This window comes from Mustela nivalis (assembly GCF_964662115.1).
Source record: "Mustela nivalis genome assembly, chromosome: X".
NCBI lineage: Eukaryota > Metazoa > Chordata > Mammalia > Carnivora > Mustelidae > Mustela > Mustela nivalis.
The window spans coordinates 68,423,629-68,444,450 of NC_139040.1; the positions used below are offsets into that span (position 1 = coordinate 68,423,629).

The 20,822-nt window shown below is 46.2% G+C and overlaps 2 protein-coding genes across 4 annotated transcripts in view; both read left to right on the forward strand.

Moving 5' to 3' along the window:
* Positions 1-358: 358 nt before the first annotated feature.
* On the forward strand, positions 359-5,936 carry SLC7A3 (solute carrier family 7 member 3). Its single transcript, XM_082715877.1, has 12 exons — positions 359-447; positions 1,442-1,841; positions 2,271-2,429; positions 2,611-2,788; positions 2,998-3,110; positions 3,256-3,478; positions 3,813-3,952; positions 4,056-4,158; positions 4,422-4,582; positions 4,786-4,952; positions 5,298-5,406; positions 5,545-5,936. Exons 2-12 carry the CDS (start codon positions 1,472-1,474, stop codon positions 5,673-5,675), a joined length of 1,854 nt encoding a protein of 617 aa, XP_082572003.1. The 5' UTR covers positions 359-447; positions 1,442-1,471; the 3' UTR covers positions 5,676-5,936.
* Positions 5,937-16,630: 10,694 nt separating this feature from the next.
* Positions 16,631-20,822, forward strand: part of TEX11 (testis expressed 11) — a 312,028-nt gene continuing 307,836 nt past the window's right edge. Inside the window, exons 1-2 of one of the 3 annotated variants that reach the window (XM_082716160.1) lie at positions 16,631-16,741; positions 17,656-17,713. In XM_082716160.1, coding sequence (XP_082572286.1) covers positions 17,677-17,713 — 37 coding nt within the window. In that variant the 5' untranslated portion in view covers positions 16,631-16,741; positions 17,656-17,676. The remainder of the gene's footprint in view (positions 16,742-17,655; positions 17,714-20,822) is intronic. The other 2 variants (XM_082716159.1, XM_082716161.1) reach the window with 2 other exon arrangements.

A 20,822-nucleotide genomic window follows, 5' to 3' on the forward strand; every position in this document is an offset into this window, starting at 1 on the left:
TCTCAGGCCAGGAAGCCTCTCATTGTCCCGCTCTGACTAGAAACTCGGAGAATGGGAAAAGGCCACCCTCTCCTCGCCTGTCCCCTGCTTTCTTGCCCCTTGCCACGCTGGGCTTGCTGTGGCAAGAGGGAAGCCGTCTCCGGCTGCAAGCAATCCTTTTTGCCAAGCCGAGGAATGAGTGAATGAGAGAGAGTGACAGAAAGAGAGACAGAGTGTATGTGTGTCTGTAGTGTCTGTGGTGGAGGGAGGATTGGGGGTGGGATTCCATGACGTTACCGGCTCCGCCTCCCGGTGTATATAAGGGGGGCGCTTGGCGCGCAACGACCCCAAGCCGCAGCTTTGAAGCCTGAACAACGAAGTCGGTAGCCCCAACCCAACTCGGCTTAACTAAGCCTCAGCCAACCCAATCTGAGACTCGCCTCTCCCTGGGCTTGGAACAGCTCTCTGGTAAGCCTCGGGGGCCGACAGGTGTGTCGGAAGGGGACTGCGAGGGTCTGGGCATACCTAGGATTCCCCGGCAACCATAGCGTGCAGTTGCATCAACGCGGCCGTGACCTGTTGCTGGGCGAGACCCCGGCCCCGGGATGGCTCCCGTCTCCACCTCAGCCCCAGACCGTTTCTAGATGAAGCCGGGAGCTGAGTTGGGGGGCGTAGGGTGGAACCCCTCTCTGTTGCAAGCAATTTCGGGCTGCCCTGGGGCCCCTCTCTGGGTGCATCTCCGAATCTTCAGATGTCGAAGCCCCGCCCCACTGTTGATTCTTGCTGGTCAGCCTTGGAGGGGCGGGAGGAGGGGGGGGGACATTTGCTTACTCCCCTGGGCGACAGTAGCACGATTTACCCAGTGTGGGCTTGGTGAGTAGGGGTGAAATTGAGTCGGTGCTCACTTTCTGATCTGCCGGGAAGGTCGGTCTCCCCCCGCCCCGCCCTCCCAGCAGTGTAGGAACCTTGTCTATTAAGTAACCCTTGGGGTAAGCACCGAAAAGGAATGTGGATAGTGGATGTGAGAAGGGGGTTCTGCCTAGATGTATTTGCTAGCTGCTCCTGGGGTGAGTTCTGTTGAATTCTACAGGCCAGGGAATGGACCCAGATTAGGTTCCATGGTTCCTGGATTAGGGTCTAGGATAAACCCTAATTACCCCGTCAGAGAGAGAGAGAAAGAGAGAGACTGATACTGAGCACTCATGAGGTGCCTGGCTTCTGTACCCCAGGGGCCTTTCACATATCTTCTGTGCATTTAGTCCTACAAACCTGTGAGTTACTGTTTATTCCTACTTGTTAAGAAAGAGACTGAGGTTAGAGGAAGACACTTGCTTTTGCCCCTTAAATGTCCTCCCCATCCCCCCATCGCTCCTTTGCCGGATGGAGTGGGTATTGTTATGCACTCTCAGAGCTTAGGGATAATGAGCCCCATTGAAGGGCTTTTTGTCTTGTTTTCCACCAGATCTTAGGCTCCTCTGCAATTTCAGCTAGAATGCTGTGGCGGACCCTTCGCAGAGTGGGTCAAAAGCTGGTACGCAGACGGGCGCTGGAGCCAGGCATGGCTGAGACTCGCCTTGCCCGATGCCTGAGCACCCTGGATTTAGTGGCCCTGGGTGTGGGCAGCACCTTGGGTGCAGGTGTGTATGTCCTGGCTGGTGAGGTGGCCAAAGATAAAGCAGGACCGTCCATTGTGATCTGCTTTTTGGTGGCCGCCCTGTCTTCTGTGTTGGCCGGACTGTGCTATGCGGAGTTTGGTGCCCGAGTCCCCCGTTCTGGTTCTGCATATCTCTACAGTTATGTCACAGTGGGTGAGCTCTGGGCCTTCACCACGGGCTGGAACCTCATCCTGTCCTATGTTATAGGTGAGATGCTGGGGCCGGGAGGGATCCTGTGCACCGCCAATGAAGGGGCACGATGGTGAAGTGATAAATTAACATTTACAGGACTTCAGTACCCCTAAATGTGTGTGTGTTGGGGGGCTGGCTGGGAAGGTTGAAGGTGTGGAGAAATTGTTCGTTCTCCTTAACCTCTGTCCTGGGGTTGTAAATTGACTGGTTTTGGTTTTTTAAAAAGCAAGGCTATGGGCGCCTGGCTGGTTCAGTCGGTGAAACTTGCTGACTCCTGATCTTCAGGTTGTGAGTTCAAGCCCCACTCTGGGTGTAGAGCCCACTTCAAAAAAAAAAAAAAAAAAAGTAAGAGTAGGTGAAAACAGCAGGGATTATTTGTGTGACTGGTTTCCGGGGAGGGGGGGAGGAAAATTGACCCCACTGTTTTTCCCTCTGCTCCCCCAGGTACAGCCAGTGTGGCCCGGGCCTGGAGCTCGGCGTTTGACAACCTGATTGGGAACCACATCTCCCAGACCCTGCAGGGGAGTATCTCACTGCATGTTCCCCATGTCCTTGCAGAATATCCAGACTTCTTTGCTCTGGGCCTTGTGTTGTTGCTCACTGGTGAGGGAAGACACAGGGAACCGGTGGGGGCAGGGCTAGGAGGGACCAAGCCGGAGACTGGGCTGGTGGAGGGGATAATGGTGAGAAAGAAGATAAGCTGAGTGGGAAAGCTGTGCACGGAAGCGGGAAGCAAAGCTCCGATGGAGGACTTTTCTGAGTCCTGACTGCTTCTTTCCCACAGGATTGCTGGCTCTGGGGGCTAGTGAGTCAGCCCTGGTCACCAAAGTGTTCACAGTGGTGAACCTTTTGGTTCTCGGTTTTGTCATCATCTCGGGCTTCATTAAGGGGGACCTGCACAATTGGAAACTCACAGAAGAGGACTACAGACTGACCATAGCTGGCCTCAATGACACCAATAGGTTAAGACATTAACTCTGAGGAGCTGCAGGGCTGGGAGCATGAGGGGGAGCCAAGGGGGAAGCCATGTTAAGGGCTTCGGGATTGGGTAGGGGAGGAGGAATGGGAGCTGAGGCCTCAAAGACCTGGCAGAGTAGTTTGGCATCAGAGAAAAGGCACAGAGGAGGCTGAACACACCTTTTACCTTTTCTATCTGTTTTTTGCAATTTAGCTTGGGCCCCCTGGGCTCTGGAGGATTTGTGCCTTTCGGCTTCGAGGGGATTCTCCGAGGAGCAGCTACCTGTTTCTATGCATTTGTTGGTTTCGACTGTATTGCTACCACTGGTAACACAGTCACTCTGGTTCTGTTGGGGGCTAGGTTACAATGTATGCTCAGGTGGCATGCACATTGGTGGCAGGGGTGGGTGTTGGGAGGTGTAGGGGAGGGGACCTGCTTCCCTTATTCCGAAACTTGTGCCCCTTCCTGCAGGCGAGGAAGCCCAGAATCCCCAGCGTTCCATCCCTGTGGGCATCGTGATTTCACTGTTCGTCTGCTTTTTGGCGTATTTTGGGGTCTCTTCGGCACTTACCCTTATGATGCCTTACTACCAGCTTCAACCCGAGAGTCCCCTGCCTGAGGCATTTCTTTATACTGGTTGGGCCCCTGCCCGCTATGTTGTGGCTATTGGATCCCTCTGTGCTCTTTCTACCAGGTCAGTGGCGAACGTTTGTTTTCCTCTGCTGTAGGAGTATTAGGCTTTAGCATTCAGTGCTCTCGAATGCCCCTTCAAAGGGCTCTGAGGAGGGGTACCTGGGGAGCTCAGTGGGTTAAGTGTCTGCCTTCGTCTCAGGTCATGATTCTGGGGTTCTGGGATCGAGCCCCTGCTCTGCGGGGAGCCTGCTTCTCCCTCTCCCCCTTCCCCTGCTTGTGTTCCCTCTCTCTGTCAAATAAATAAATTCTTTAAGGAAAAAAAAAGGGCTGTGAGAAGGCTGGGTGGTTACAGAGACTGCAGTGAACTCATGCCACTCTGGCCATTCCTCTCTCAGCCTCTTGGGCTCTATGTTCCCCATGCCTCGGGTGATCTATGCGATGGCAGAGGATGGCCTCCTGTTCCGTGTCCTTGCCAGGGTCCACACAGGCACACACACCCCCATCGTGGCCACTGTGGTCTCTGGTATTATTGCAGGTAAAAAAAAAAAAGTCTTTGCCCTTCCCCTAGTTGTTTCACCAATTCCCATAACTCTGCTCTTCCCTTCTCTCATTTCTTGGTTTCTGCCCATCAATTTCAGCATTTATGGCATTCCTCTTTGAACTCACTGATCTTGTGGACCTCATGTCAATTGGGACCCTGCTGGCTTACTCTCTGGTGGCTGTTTGTGTTCTCATCCTCAGGTGAGAGTCTCTCTATAAATCGGGATTGGGTTCTTTTGTTCTCGGATTGAGGAACGCGGATTGAGGTCTATTGAGGTCTATTGAGGTCTGTTCCTCCTCCTTCCTCCACCTGCCTTATCCTGACTTTCCTGGAGGGATGTGGACAGCCCAGCCCGCCAATAAGAGCTTGGACCCTTGATGATGAGGGAGGTTAAGCTGCATGGGAGAAGATGCTAAAGCAGTTAGGGGTCGTCCTTAATTCTGCCTTCTTACTCCTGCCTCAGGTATCAGCCTGAGTTGAGGAATGATGAAGATGAGGTGGAGTTACAGGAGGAGAAGCTCCCCGAAGCAGAGAAGCTGACCCTGCAGGGACTCTTCTGTCCTCTCAACCCCATCCCCACTCCGCTCTCTGGCCAAGTTGTCTATGTGTGTTCCTCATTGCTTGGTGAGCAATGAAATTTTTCTCTAGGATGGTGGTTTCGAGGTCACTGTGATGGGGTGACGGGGGGGGGTGTGGTGGAGTGTGTGGCATTTGGTGGTTGAGGATGAACTAGAGAGAGCATGGCCTTCCTTGGAATGGGGTGTCTGATATCTTCACATGCTGGTCACAAAAGCCCGTTTTGATATTCTTCACCTTGACCCTTGAAGCCCTGCTCCTGACTCTTCTTTGCCTGGTATTGGCCCAGTGGCCCATCCCACTGCTTTCTGGAGACCCGGTGTGGACCGCAGTGGTTGTGCTGCTCCTGATGCTCATTACTGGGATCACTGGGGTCATCTGGAGACAGCCACAGAGTCCAACACCCCTGCACTTCAAGGTAAATGACCTCTTTCTTCCCACCTCCTCACCCATCTCAGAAGAGCAGGCTCCAGATGCTTTGGGCTCTAATAAGGTTCGTAAATATTCTTTAATTGGACGAGGAAGGAGAGATAACAGACAGAGAAACCTAGGCCGAATACTTCTCTCACCCTTCGTAGTTCCTTTCCACCTCTGTTTCCCCAAACTGTGTATCCTTGGAGTCCTGTAGGAGGTGCAGTGTAGTGGGCGTTGAAATACACAAGATGAGTAGGAACTGGACCCTCCCTTTCTGGGCGAGTAGGTTAGGGATCTCTTTCTAGGTCACCTCATGGGATATACAAAGAAGGTTTTGCTTTGTTCCCAGGTACCTGCTTTGCCTCTCCTCCCACTAGTGAGCATCTTTGTGAATGTTTATCTTATGATGCAGATGACAGCGGGCACCTGGGCCCGATTTGGGGTCTGGATGCTGGTCGGTAGGTATCCACTGGGGAAGAGTAGTCCTTTTGGGTGTCCTACCCCAATCCTTTTCCCTCTTGGTCTCACGTAGGGAGACCTGTGAAGCCTTTATGGGTCACTATTTCCCTACCTCACAACTCCCCTTTTTCCACTAGGCTTTGCTATCTACTTCGGCTATGGGATCCAGCACAGCCTGGAGGAGGTTAAGAGTAACCAAGCTCCACTCAAGTCTAGGGCCAGAACTGTAGACCTTGATCTCAGCAGTGCCTGTACACATTCGATCTGATGTCATCACCCCTGAATGCTGTCTGGTCCCCCTGCACAATAATGGCGAGCACCCTTGAGCACACGGGAAGCTAGGGATCCTGTGGGATGTGGGTGGGAGACCACTAACAGAGCTCTGTATTTAATGTGGAGTGAAGGGTGTGTCTTTGCTGTTTCTCCTCTTGGTTTTTAAATTTTTATTTTTCGTGGTCTCCTTTCTGATCGTGTCTGTAGCTGCTTCCTGGCATTTACAAAATTATTAAAAAGAAACCAGAAAAAGAAACCATGTCTTGTTCTTTGCTTGCTAGAGATGATGTGGGGCCTGACTTTTGGTGTGGAGAGAGCTTCAGATAAGTGTGCTGCATTTGCTCCAGTCGCCGCTAAAGGATCTGTTGTGCTTGTGTGTTTCTTGTTGGCTCAGGGTTGGAGGAGGGTGGCGTGAGCACTTGTCAAGCCTAGTCCCACTTAAAGGAATGATCTTGAGATCGGTTTCCCTCTGGCTATACTAAAGGTTAGCTTCTGAGTAAGTAGGACGGCAATACTTGCCTTTGAGATTTGGGGGTGGACTCTGATCTCCACACTGGCATTGGTCAGGACCTACACTGAGACCATTGTCTTCTGTTCCACCCCTTCTAGTTGGACCAGACCCAGACTCTTGTGACTGCCTGGGTAACAGCAATTTTGGCTAGGGTATTTGGCCCTGCTGGGAGGAGGGGTGGACCAGAGTGGGGTTTGGTAGAGGACTGTATATACGTGTAGATCCCAATGGCTGTAGAAGTGGTAAGGCAGAAGAGGTCAGAGCTTTGCTCAGACTGAGAATGATTCATTCATCCACCTATTCAACAGTGGAACTCATGTTAAAATGCTAGGCCCCATGCCGGGCGCTTGGAATACAAATATGAATAAAACCTCTAGTCCCTGCCCTCAAGGAACTCACCATCTAGAGGGGGTGAAGCAGGTACACATGAAATAAATGATGTGACTTGACACCAGGGGAGGGGTGAGTGCTGATTGCTACAGAAACATAAAGAAGGACATGCTTGACCTGAGTCTTGAATGGGTGTTCCTGAAGTGGACCGAGAGGAGGGCTTGTTTGTTGGTGAGTGGTGTGCACAAAGCCACAAAGTGTGAAGAAGCACATTGTATTTGGAGGCATGGCCTGTAGTTTAGTATGGTTGGAGGGTAGCCTGTGTGGGGTTGTGAAATAAAGCAGACCATAGGAACAGTGTGGGTGGCTTTGTATATCCTACCAAGGAATTCAGATGTTCTCTTTGTAAATGGTGCGAGTGTGGAGGTGAGGGGGGCAGGTAGTGAAGGAGTCTAAGGAAGATGGTTGGGTTTGTTAGTCCCCAGAGCGGCAAGGGGGGTGCTTCCAAAGAGGCTGGGGGAAGTTAGAGCAGCGGGATAACAGTCACCATTTCACTCTTGTGTGACATTGCTAGTAGTAATTAGGAGGATGTTGCCATTGTTTCGGTAACATTTTAGGGTCCTTGATCAGTTGGATGTAGGATGTTGGATGGCTTCGATTTCTGCATGAAATTCCTGATTGGGTGATCAGATTATTAGCCAAGATGGCAAAAGAGGAGTAGCATATTGGGGGAAAGATGAAATCAGATCAAGATATGCTAGTTTATAAACATATAAGAATTTAGCTTCATATAGGTCAAGATATGTAATCAACAACTGGAACTTGAAGCTAGGCTAGAAGTCTAGGCTAGAGTTTAAGATTTAGGGGCCATCAACTCAGAGCACAAATGTATATTTGGGGGAGATTGGCTGGCTCAGTTGTAGAACATGTGAGTCTTGATCTTGGGATTGTGATTTCAAGCCCCCCCATTGGGTTTAGGGATTACTTAAAAAAAAAAAAAGAAACCTCTAGTATAAGTTATATAATTATCTTTACATACAAAGAGCTCTTAAAAATCAGTAAGATGAGGGGAGCTTGGGTGGCTCAGTGGTTAAGCATCTGCCTTCAGCTCAGGTCATGATCCCAGGGTCCTGGGATTGAGTCCTGCTTTAGGCTCCCTGCTCAGCTTCCCCCTCTCCCACTTCCCCTGCCCGTGTTCCCTCTCTCAGTAGCTCTTTCCCTGTCACATAAATAAATAAAATCTTTTAAAAAATCAGTGAGATGAATAACCTGATAGTTGAATCAAGGACATAAATAGTTTGCAGAAAAAAATATGTAACACCAACAAATACTGATACTCAGCCTCACTCATTAAATGCAAGACAAAACAATTGAGAACTCAGTTCTTAACCTTATAGATCAGCAAAACAAATTTTTGTAAGACTTTATTTTATTTTATTTTATTTTAAAGGTTTTATTTTTATTTATTTGACACTCAGAGATCACAAGTAGACAGAGAGGCAGGCAGAGAGAGAGGAGGAAGCAGACTCCCCGCTGAGCAGAGAGCAGGATTCGGGGCTTGATCCCAGGACCCTGGGATCATGACCTGAGCCGAAGGCAGAGACTTTAACCCACTGAGCCACTCAGGCGCCCCTGTAAGACTTTATGTTGAAGTAATATCTGCACCCAATGTGGGCCTTAAACCCACATCCCTGAGATCAAGAGCTGTGTGCTCTATAGACTGAGCCAGCCAGGTGCCCCCCTCCATAAACCAATGTTCAGTGATTTGGTGTTGGCAAAAGTGAGGGGAAACAGACAGTCTTATGCTTGATGGGGATTACACTGTTGTAACTTTTGTGAGAGTAATTTGATAATACAAGAATTAAAAACATTCCTGGGGCGCCTGGGTGGCTCAGTGGGTTAAGCCGCTGCCTTCGGCTCAGGTCATGATCTCAGGGTCCTGGGATCGAGCCCCGCATCAGGCTCTTTGCTCAGCAGGGAGCCTGCGTCCTCCTCTCTCTCTCTGCTCCTCTCTGCCTGCTTGTGATCTCTGTCTGTCAAATAAATAAGAAATCTTAAAAAAAAAAGAATTAAAAACATTCCTTTTGATCTGACAATTCCACTTACAGGAATTTTTAAAATTTCACTTGTATAAGGATATTTACTGTGACATTTTAAGACAATAAAACTTGGAAGCTACCGAGTGTACATCAGCAAAGAACTAGTTAAGTTACAATACATTAATTCGGTGGAATATTTACAGAGCCAGTAAAAAAATGACATAGAATTCTATGTGCCAAGGGGTGATACAGAAAGCTCTTCAAGATAGACTATTAAGTAGGAACAAAACAAAATGGAACAAAAACCCCAAGATGCAGAACATTTGTGTGACGTCTGTTTATACATTTTTTTTTCTGGAAAAATATATAGGAAACTTAACTTCTGGTTTTTCTTCTGTACTTTTTCAGTTTTCCTAACCAGATAGAAGCATTACTTTTCTCATTCATTTTATAATCATCATAACAGTAAAAAATAACAGCAAAAAAATTGGGGTACCTCTAACATTTAAGGGATGAAAGAAGATTCAGCACCAGAGATGAAGAAAAAGTGACTGAATAGACAGGACAGTGATGTGGGAAGTCTAGGGAGGAAAGGACTTTCCAAGAACAGTCAGCGATGCCAAATGCTGCCTAAAGAGCCACGTTAAGTAAGAAGAGGACAGAAGAGGGTTTATTGGCTTTGTCAGTAGGTAATTTGATCATTTCATGAGTAGTTTTGGTCAGATGGTAGGAGTGAGGGCCCTAAGGCAGTGGGTAGAGTAAATGGAGGGTGAGGAAGCAGGTACAGCGTTTCAAGCCACCAGCCAAAGGGAGTCAAGAGGATTTTGTTTTATAAGATGGGCTGTTCTGGTATTTTCATGCTTAACGAAGATTGTCAATGGAGAAAGTGAATACATTTTGGTATTACTGTTGAAATAAATAATTTATGAAGGATGGACTAGTTCTCTGCTTTGGTTTCCTAGTCTTTTTTTTATTCCGTGCGATGTTTCCCATACTTCAGACCTTCAGGAATTTTTCTCTATTTGTGTAATTCCTGTAATGTTAAAAAACAAAACAAAACAAAACCCTCACTTTTTAAAGCTTAAATACACTTATTTATTTATATTTATATTATTTATTTATTTTTTTAAAAGATTTTATTTATTTGACAGACAGAGATCACAAGTAGGCAGAGAGGCAGGCAGAGAGATAGGAGGAGAAGCAGGCTCCCCACTGAACAGAGAGCCCGACAACGACGATGTGGGGCTGGATCCCAGGATCCTGGGATCATGACCTGAGAGGAAGGCAGAGGCCTTAACCCACTGAGCCACCCAGGTGCCCCCTATTTATTTATATTTTTTAAAAATTTTATTTATTTGAACGGAGATCACAAGTGGGCAGAGAGACAGGCAGAGAGAGAGGAGGAAGCAGGTTCCCTGCTGAGCAGAGACCACCCCCCCCTTCCTGGGCTCAATACCAGTACCCTGGGATTATGACCTGAGCGGAAAAAGGCAGAGGCTTTAAGCCACTGAGCCACCCAGGCACCCCTACACTTATTTATTTTTAAAGATTTTATTTATTGATTTGAGAGGGGGGAGGGAGGACTTGCAGAAGCCTGATGGGGGGAAGGGCAGAGAGAGAGAGAGAGAGAAGCAAGCTCCTTGATGAGCAAAGAGCCCGGCCTGGGGCTTGATCCCAGGACCCCAGGAGCATGACCTGAGCTGAAGGCAGATGCTTAACTGACTGAGCCACCCAGGCACCCCTATTTATAAAGTTTTATTTAAGTAATTTGTATATCCAACTTGGGGCTCATGACTCCAAGGTCAATAGTAGCACAGCACAGTCTTCTGACTTGGTCAGTCAGGTGCCCTAATACGCTTACTTGAAAGGAAAACATTTGGGGGCACCTGGGTGGCTCAGTCGGTTAAAGCCTCTGCCTTCGGCTCATGCTTCGGCTCAGGTCATGATCCCGGGGTCCTGGGATTGAGCCCTGTGTCCGGCTCTCTGCTCGGCGGAGGGCCTGCTTCCCTTCCAAATAATCCTTAAATGCATTTAGCTTTCCATGGTTTCTCTGCCACCCCCCACTTCCATCAACCATGGTCTGGAAGCCAATGGTCCTCATGTATAGTCCGAAGGTCAATGGTAGCTTGATGCTACATCAGTGCCCATGTCATTCAACTGGCTTCATCTTACCATGTAGGCATTTTATCATCTCACATCCTCTCTGGAAGAAGGGTGAGTACAGTACAAGATCTTTTGAGAGAGACCACATTCATATTACTCAAGATATTGTTATACTTGTTCTATTTCATTACCGTTGTTAATCCTTTATTGTGCCCAATTTATAAATAAACTTTATCATAGGTATGTCTGCGCAGGAAGAAATAGTATATATCGTGTTCGGTGCTCTCTGTGGTTTCGGGCATTTCCTGGGGGTCTTGGAGCATACCCCCTGTGGATGAGAGGGAACTGTTAAATACCGCACTTTGGAAACCCTTAGGCAGTTAGTGAGTAATCTCTTTAGGATGCTGAGCTTAAAGATGGCTTTAGGCATGGTCTAATCTTAATCTCCTCCAGGAGTGAGGGATAAACTTGGCCCAAATCCGTACAAAGACACCAAGCAGGAAATAAGCAAGTGTCCTAAGAGAGCTATGCATGAAATCCCATGAAGAACTCAAATCAGGGAGTTCTGGGAAGTCTTCATGGAGGTGGAGGCTCTTAAACTGGGGCACAAAGGATAGGTAAAATGTGTAATTTCAGCAACGGGTAGAGCATTTCAGGAGGAGGGAACCTTGGGCATAAAGACAAGAAATTGAGAAACCTTATAGTTTGGTGTGCCTACAGCCTCGGATGTTGAAGGGATGAAGTGGGGAAATAGGGCAGGAAACATACCTTCCAGTCAGACTCTTTGAAGGTCATTACTTTCAGAGCTTAGTCTAAGGGCAGGGAAGTGGGTGGATGAGAACGTTCGAATGAATGAAAGAAAGCGGTTCTGTGATTTGGTTTAATGAATGTACCTCAGCTGCCCAGTCACACCATTATAATCTAGATCTTGCCAGAATGTACACCTGTGAAACCACGAATTCAAACATCAAGTTCTCTGTCCACAGCTTTCCCAACTCACTTGCTCGAGTAACCCCACAACAATAATTCTTTGACCTCATGAATCCCCTAATTCATTCTCCCCTCCCACATACATTTTCTCTTATTTTATCAGGTTCTGCCAGTCTTTGCTTGCTCCCTTTCCCACTTAAATTCCTGAATATATTATCATTATGACTCTTGCAAATACCTTCACCTCCCTAGGCAGTATTCCAGAGTCCTACGCCCTGCCCCCAGAGGAATCCGAACATCACACCTGTGGGGTTCAGGAGTTTTGGAGGCAATCCTAAACCTGGGCAGCTTAACAACCGTCAGCCTTCACTAGGTTCTCACCACTACCTGGGAACCTTATTCACATTCTTCAAATCTCTCCCTCCTACTCTCTGCTCTTGACTGCCTCATACTTTAATGAGAAAATACATGCCCATCAGATAAAACTCCCTCATCTTCCTGTGGGTTTTTTCCTTTAATGAAAATAGCTTCTTGGGGTGCCTGGCTGGCTCAGTTGGTAGAACATGCGATTTTTGGGGTGCCTGGGTGGCTCAGTCATTAAGCGCCTGCCTTCAGCTCAGGTCATGATCCCAGGGTCCTGGGATCTAGCATCGGGCTCTCTGCTAGATGGGGAGCCTGCTTCCCTGTTCCCTGCCTCTCTGCCCACTTGTGATCTCTGTTTGTCAAATAAATAAATAAATAAATAAATAAAACTAAAAAAAAAAATAGCTATGTAGTTGCTTCAGAACTTTTTCTTGAATGACTCTACCTCACTGAGTTCAATCATTTCCATATCGTTCTGCACTATTACCATGAATTTTATTTACAGGAATTTTAATATCTGGTAGAGCAAGTCCCTCTCCTTTACTCCATTACCCCTTTTGTTTTTAGAATTTTCCTGTCTATAATTGCATATTTTTTCTGAAGGTGTTTCTCTCTCTCTCTTTTTTTTAATATGGTGTAATGCATGCTTATTAACCAATTTGCATTCTTGGTTGCTGACTGTCTTTTAACCCACTCGATAAATGAGAGTCTTTTTTTTTTTTAAGATTTATTTATTTATTTGAGAGAGGGGGAGGGCAGAGAGAGAGGAAGAGGATCTCAAGCAGACTCTGCACTGAGAGCAGAGCCTGGTGCGGGGCTGGATCTCATGACCCGGAGATCATGATCTGAGCTGAAACCAAAAGTCAGATGCTTGGGGCGCCTGGGTGGCTCAGTTGGTTAAGCAACCCCCTTCGGCTCAGGTCACGGTCCCGGAGTCCCAGGATCGAGTCCTGCATCAGGCTCCCAGCTCCATGGGGAGTCTGCTTCTCCCTCTGATCTTCCCGCCTCTCATGCTCTCTCTCACACCGTCTCTCTTTCAAACAAATAAATAAAAATATTAAAAAAAAAAAGTCAGATGGGACGCCTGGGTGGCTCAGTTGGTTAAGCAGCTGCCTTCGGCTCAGGTCATGATCCCAGCGTCCTGGGATCGAGTCCCACATTGGGCTCCTTGCTTGGCAGGGAGCCTGCTTCTCCCTCTGCCTCTGCCTGCCATTCTGTCTACCTGTGCTCACTCTCTCTCCCTCTCTCTCTCTCTCTGACAAATAAATAAAATCTTAAAAAAAAAAAAAAAGTCAGATGCTCAACAGAATGAGCCACCCAGGTGCCCCATATTAATGAAAGTTTTCATAAGCTCTCACTAGAGTCCATGCTGTTCACCTGCTGCCTTATATGCTTATCTATTTTACCATATCTGCATTAATTTGTTAAAGAACAGGAGAATAAAATTTGTAGTTTATGCCAGGGTAAGGGAAGATAATCTACAGCCTGTTGAGTGCCATTTAGTGGCATTTTTTAAAGATTTTATTTATTTATTTGACAGACAGAGATTACAAGTAGGCAGAGAGGCATTCAGAGAGAGGAGGAAGCAGGCTCCCCGCCAAGCAGAGAGCCTGATGCGGGGCTCAATCCCAGGACCCTGGGATCATGACCTGAGCCGAAAGTAGAGGCTTTAACCCACTGAGCCACCCAGGCGCCCCTTAATGGCATTTTCTTACTCATTCTTGCATATCCTCCTCAACATGCACCTGCTTCTTTTATTATCTCCTTTCTTCTTCTTTTACTTTTTAACAAAAACACTGGAGAAACCCATACAATGACATAAGGGCTTTCACCCTTTCTGCATATTTTTTATTCACTTTTTAAAAAAGATTTTATTTATTTATTTGACAGACAGAGATCACAAGTAGGCAGGGAAGCAGGCAGGGAGAGAGGAGGAAGCAGACTCCCCACTGAGCAGAGAGCCCGATGCAGGGCTCCATCCCAGGACCCTGGGATCATGACCTGAGCCAAAGGCAGGGGCTTTAACCCACTGAGCCACCCAGGCGCCCCTTATTCACTTTTGTTTGTTTTTTATTTCACCTTTTCTGCATATTTTTATTTTTTATTCAATGCAGTGGTACCAGTTCCATAGCCCTGAATTTAGAGGCATATTTACAGTCAGTATTAATCAAGAGTCATTTGATTCTTGTTTGCCTTATATAATCTTGGATGATATCATACCCATCCTACTACAGACGCTTTTTTAAAGTGACCTGTACATTGGGGCGCCTGGGTGGCTCAGTGAGTTAAAGCCTCTGCCTTCAGCTCAGGTCATGGTCCCAGGGTCCTGGGATCAAGCCCTGCATCGGGCTCTCTGCTCCTCAGGGAGCCTGCTTCCTCCCCTCTCTCCCTGCCTGCCTCTCTGCCTGCTTGTGATCTCTGTCTGTCAAATAAATAAATAAAATCTAAAGTAATCTGTACACGTAGCACGGGGCTTGAGCTTGTGACCCAAAGACGGGTCTTGCATGCTCTAGCGATTGAGCTAACCAGGCATCCCAGCTACAGAGATTATTAATCACTAAGATTTCTTTTTTAATTTTTAAAGATTTTTTTAATTTATTTGACACAGAGAGAGATCACAAGTAGGAAGCGAGGCAGGCAGAGAGAGAGGGGGAAGCAAGCTCCCTTCTGAGCAGAGAGCCTTATGTGGGACTTGATCCCAACACCCTGAGATCATGACCCAAGCCAAAGGCAGAGGCTTAACCCACTGAGCCACCCAGGCGCCCCAATCACTAAGATTTCTAAGATGTATGGGAAAGGACCACCATGGGCTGGAGAGCCAAGGTCTAAGTTTCCTCCTGTTTCCTGTTCGTTTATTATTTTTACTAACATACAATGTATTATTTGCCCCAGGGGTACAGGTCTGTGAATCATTAGGCTTACACATTTTCACAGCACTCACCATAGCACATACTCTCCCCCGTGTCCATAACCTAACCATTCCTGTTCATTTATGAACAAAAAAGTTATGGTAGAGCCAGCGGCCTTGGGCGGGATGATGGAAGTTGGGAGCGCTTGGTTTGCCAACCAGGAAATGGAGAACAACAATGGAAACTCAGGCTTGTTACCAATTACATGCCCGCCAGTGTTCTATGCTTTACATACGTTATTCCATTGAATGAGAAGCTTGGAACTACTTTTATTTCCATTTTATAGATGAAAAAATGGAGGCAATGAGATTCTGAGTAGCTAGCACTAGTATATGGTGCATGAGGATTCAGTCAACTATGAGATACTCCACCGCCCTTTTCCACCAGACTTCCTTGTGTATTTTAGCAATCTGGGATTGTAAAATAAATACCAAATTGCAGGATGCAAAAAAAGAGGCGTTAATAGCAGTACTTCCCCTGTTTTGCCTTTCTCCTTCACTGTACTAAGTGCTTTAGATGCAGAAAATTTCAAAGAGGGATAAGAAATTATTTTTAGAAGTCCCCTCTTTTTCATGACAGGTAATGACCGACTCAGAGACTGTCAGGGCCAGGAGGAAACTCTCTTAATGTTTCCAGAACTGAAACCATAATCTCTTTCCTTCATCTTGCTAGCCAGCTTTATGTCTGGCTTGACTGAGGTGCACAAGCCTCAAAAGAGGGCTATGAGTCCGGAGGCTTGTTAATGTTTTGATTTGGGGGTTTTCCCTATATCTGGAGGCATCATGCCTTAACATTGTTGTCTCTGAATAGAGATTTCAGTAAAAGGCCAACTCCTTTGTTGAAAGCATCATCCATATATTTAGGTGGTACCAAACATGTTTACTTGTATATTCCACCCCCATTCCTAAAACTATTTGTCTGGAGATGGGTGGGACTGCCGCCCTTACTGGGAACCTACAGGGGAGTCATTAGACAGTCTCCTTCAGATTCTAAAAGGGCTGGGCAGCAGAAACGTTTCTTGGAACTACGGGGTTTTTCATTCCTCTCAACTTCTGATATATATATATTTTGAAGACTTTATTTATTTATTGGACAGAGAGGAATACACCGAGACAGGGAACACAAACATGGGGAGTGGGAGAGGGAGAAGCAGGCTCCCTGCCCAGCAGGAAGCCCCATGTGGGGCTCCACCCCAAGACCCCAGGATCATGAGCTCAGCTGAAGGCAGACGCTTAACGACTGAGCCACCCAGGCGTCCCTCAACTTCTGATATTTCTGACATTTGCCTCTCTTGAATAACCAGTGGGCAGTATTGTTAACTTCCTTCGCTCTACCTCCTCCTCCCCCTCCTCTCCCCTCCAACTCTCCCCCTTTCTCCCCCCCCACACTTCCCCCCTCCTCTTTTCCCCCCTCCTTCACTCCCCCCTCTGTATTTCCGCTCCCTCCTTCTCTCTTTCCGCTCTCTCCCTCTCTCTTTCCGCTCTCTCCCTCTCTCTTTCCGCTCTCCCCCAAGGCCTCCTCTCTGCTTGCCTATAACCCTGGCCATCTGCACCCCTCTCAATAATAACGGTAGTGTGCTTTCAGTATTGCCTCATATTTTCTTACTCTCTGTGATTCTAACCCCGACCTTCTAAAACGCAACCCTAGGATTTAAGGCCTAGACGGGCCCGGTGCCCCGACTACCACACTTACGCTTCAGCCGGCATAGAGGGTAAAGGCCAATTGGGTGTGGCCTTTGCTGACGTCACTATGGGGGGAGGTGCCTTCTGAGCGTCGAAGGACCCTGTAGACCGAGTTTGTGGAGAGGGAACTGTGGCGGTCGTGTTCCCTGCGGAGGTTCGGGATCCTACCTCTGCTGAGGTAGGAAGGGCTAAAGGTGGGTCAGCTACAGGTTCTGAGTGCTTTACAACTAGCAAGAAGATGTGGCCATTTGTTTAATACTTTTTTTTTTTAAGATTTTATTTATCAGAGAGAGAGAGAGAGAGAGAGAGAGAGAGAGAGAGAGAGCGCGCACAGGCAGACAGAATGGCAGGCAGAGGCAGAGGGAGAAGCAGGCTCCCTGACGAGCAAGGAGCCCGATGCGGGACTCGATCCCAGGACGCTGGGATCATGACCTGAGCCGAAGGCAGCTGCTTAACCAACTGAGCCACCCAGGCGTCCCTGTTTAACACTTTTTAGAGGGCCTCTGAGGCAGTGGTTTTGAACAGCAGAGTTGCTGTAGCCAACTCAGGTGAAGGAAAATGGGTAAAAGCAGAGGGTTTTTTCGTTTGTTTTTTGACTTGGATTAAGTATGGGGAGTGGTGTGCGGCCACTGAAAGCGGGAGATAGAAGTTTAGAGGTGAACGACCAAAATGCCGCTGTAACCGGGCCCTTGAAGATTGTTGGGGGTGGGGAGCTGAAGGTGCTAGCAGCTCTGCAAGAGTGGGAAAAACAACAGCGAGTGATTGGATACTTTGAACGTATGGGTGGTGACGTGGGTAGATTTTTGAACCAATTAGGAGGAGGCATCGAGTACCAGGCAGACCAATCACAGGGTACCTCGAGCCCTGGTTTCCCTGTTGCGGGGCAGACTATGGTTAAGAAAAGACCGCGTGAAAATTTAGTTAAGGCCGGGTTCTTGGCGTGCGACAGCCAGGCCCTGCCCCTCATTAACTGCTTTTTCTGAGTTTTAAAAATTTCTGAAGCACTTTTCCCCCTTTGGATAACAAGTAACTGGAAACTTTGTAAAGAGATTTATTGAGAGCCCGAAGGATAAAGGGCAGAATATTAAAATATTTTCTTATTTCATAGGCTTGAACCAGAGATTTAAAAATGGACCATATTGATTTTCGTTTCATGGATTTTAAAGGTATATAGCTTTACATGGTAGTAAAGGAAATGTTAAGTTGTTTGTTGCCTTATCTGAGATCTAAATGTATTTTGGTTCTGAATATTACCTCTTTGGACTGTCCATAGGTCCGAATTTTCTCATTTATGTACCAGAAAAACAACATAGATTTTTAAGACTCTGGAACCCTCTTATAAGCTAGTATAAGGAAATAGAATTCACAATTCATCGCTTGTTTTCGGAGAATTTTTATGGCATGCAAAATAACACAGGTTTAATCTGAATTAGAGATCCACTGCTTTAAAAGTACATTAAAAAAATTACTGCAAGATCCCGAAGTGCCTTGCCATAATTATCAGTGAAAAATAAATTATATCCTGTGTAGTTTTAGACTTAAGTGCATTTTATTGTATCTTAATTATTTTAAAAACTGGTAATCCATGTATGGTATTTATGAGAGACCTTAATAATTAACAAAAGCAATTTAATTGACCAGAGCACCAGATTCCTCAACCATGCCATATGTGGGAGAGTTTATGGTATTTCTTTTTTTCTGGGGACATGATTAGACCTGTAATGCATTCACATTCAAATTCACATAATAATGAAATATGTTGTAAGCAGGGTGGCTCCAAATCTATTAGGTTAGTGTTTTGTTAATGCTTGTCATTTAAAAACTACAACAATGAAGCCTTAAGGGTTTTTTTATAATCCTTAAGCTTTTTAAAAAAAACTTTTTATTTTTTAAATTTTGTCTTTGATTTTTACACGGGGCTCCAACTCACAACCCCAAGATCACGACACATGATACTGACTGAGCCAGCTAGGCTCTCCCAAAGCCTTAAGTTTTAATTTAGGACATAGTATCTTTATTTATGTATTTTATTTTATTTTTAGTTTTTATCTCTGTACCCATCATGGGACTCAAGCCCACAACCCTGAGTTCAAGAATTGCATGCTCTGGGGATGCCTGGGTGGCTCAGTAGGTTGAGTGTCTGCCTTTAGCTCGGGTCATGTTCCCAGGGCTGTGGAATCAAGTCTGGCATCGGGCTCCTTGCTCAGCAGGGAGCCTGCTTCTCCCTCTCTCTGAGGCTTCCCCCCCTTGCTTGTGTGCACTCTCTCTCTGATGAATAAATGGATAAAGATAAAGTCTTAAAAAAAATTGTATGCTCCACTGACTGAGCCAGCTAGGCACCCGAAGGATATGGTATCTTAAATATATAAAAATGGAATAGGGATTATGACTTTTGATTACAGTTGACCCTCAAACAACTAGGGTTTGAACTGCTCAGATCGACTTCCATGCAGATTATTTACAATCTGTTATTGTAAATATTTCTCCTCATGATTTTAACATTTTCTTTTCATTAGCTTACTTTATAATAAGAATACAGTATATAATAAAAATAACATGCAGAATATATGTCAATTGACTGTTATTGGTAAGTCTTCTGGTCAGCTGTAGGCTATTAGTAGTTAAGTTTATGGAGAGTTAAATTCATAGGCTGATTTTTAAATGTGCAGGGGTCAGTGTCCCTAACTGCTGCCCCCTCCTCCGTGTTGTTCAAGGTTCAATTGTGTATGGTATTTGAGACCTTCTATTTACATAAATATTTGAAGCACACAGAAATGTACTGAGAACAAGATATTACCCGTATACCTACTATTAAGTTTTGTTGAATCTTAACAGTTTGCCATATGCTTCAGATTGTTCACTGTTCAGAGAACTACAAGGTTACATGTACCAGTTTTTCATCTTTAAAATTTTACCTCAATTTTGTCCTTCTGTGTGATTTTTTTTTCTGCAGCTTATCTTTTTTTTTAAAGATTTTATTTATTTATTTGACAGAGATCACAAGTAGGCAGAGAGGCAGGTAGAGAGAGGGGGGGGAAGGCAGGCTCTCTGCTGAGCAGAGCCCAGTATGGGGCTTGATCCCATTACCCTGGGATCATGACCCAAGCCAAAGGCAAACGCCTCAAACCACTGAGCCACCCAGGCACCCCTGCAGCTTGTCTTTTTTTTGCTCAGTATTGTGTTTTCCATATTTACCCATATGGGTATTTGAGTTCTTGATCATTTGTTTCCACGGCTAATTAGTATTACTTTAAATATAAGTCTCTCTCTCTCTCAAATAAATAAAATCTTTTTTTAAATAAAGATTTTATTTATTTATTTGACAGACAGAGATCACAAGTAGGCAGAGGGAGGCAGAGAGAGAGGAGGAAGCAGGCTCCCCGCTGACCAGAGAGCCCGATGCGGGGCTCGATCCCAGGACCCTAAGATCATGACCTGAGCCAAAGGCAGTGGCTTAACCCACTGAGCCACCCAGGCGCCCCTAAAATCTTTTTCTTAAAGATTTAATTTATTTATTTGATAGGCAGAGATCTCAAGTAGACAGAGAGAGAGAGGAGGAAGCAGGCTCCCCGCTGAGCAGAGCCCGATGCGGGGCTCGGTCCCAGGACCCTGAGATCATGACCCGGGTAGAGGCTTTAACCCACTGAGTCACCCAGGCGCCCCTCAAATAAATAAAATCTTAAAAAAAATCTCTTTCTCTCTGAGAATAAATAAACCAAATTCTTTAAAAAAGGGGGGATATGTGGGTGGCTCAGTTGGTTAAGCATCTGCCTTCAGCTCAGGTTACAATTCTTGGGGTCCTGGGATAGAGCCCTAGGTCTGGCTCCCTGCACAGTGGAAAGCCTGTTCTCCCTCTCACTCTGCAGATCCCCCTGCTTGTACATTCTCTCTCTCTCTTTCTCTCTTAAATAAATAAAATCTTTACTTTGAATATAAATATACCACAATTTATCTAATCTTCTTTGTTGGCTGTGGGAGTTGTTTCAAGTATTTGCTATTACAAACAACACTGAGTGAACATTGTGTTTCAGAGAATTTAGCAGTTTTTCTTTTTCTTGTTTTTTTTTTTTTTTTTTTTTGAGTAATCTGTATGCTCAATGTGGGGCTCAAACTTACAGCCCTAGATCAAGAATCACATGCTCTACAGACCTAGTCAGGCAGGGGCCCCTAGCAGGTGTTTCCAAACATTATGGCTACCACCCATGGAAAGGAAATATATTTTACATCCCATCTACACAATGTGTCAAAAGTTTAATGAGGGCGCCTGGGTGGCTC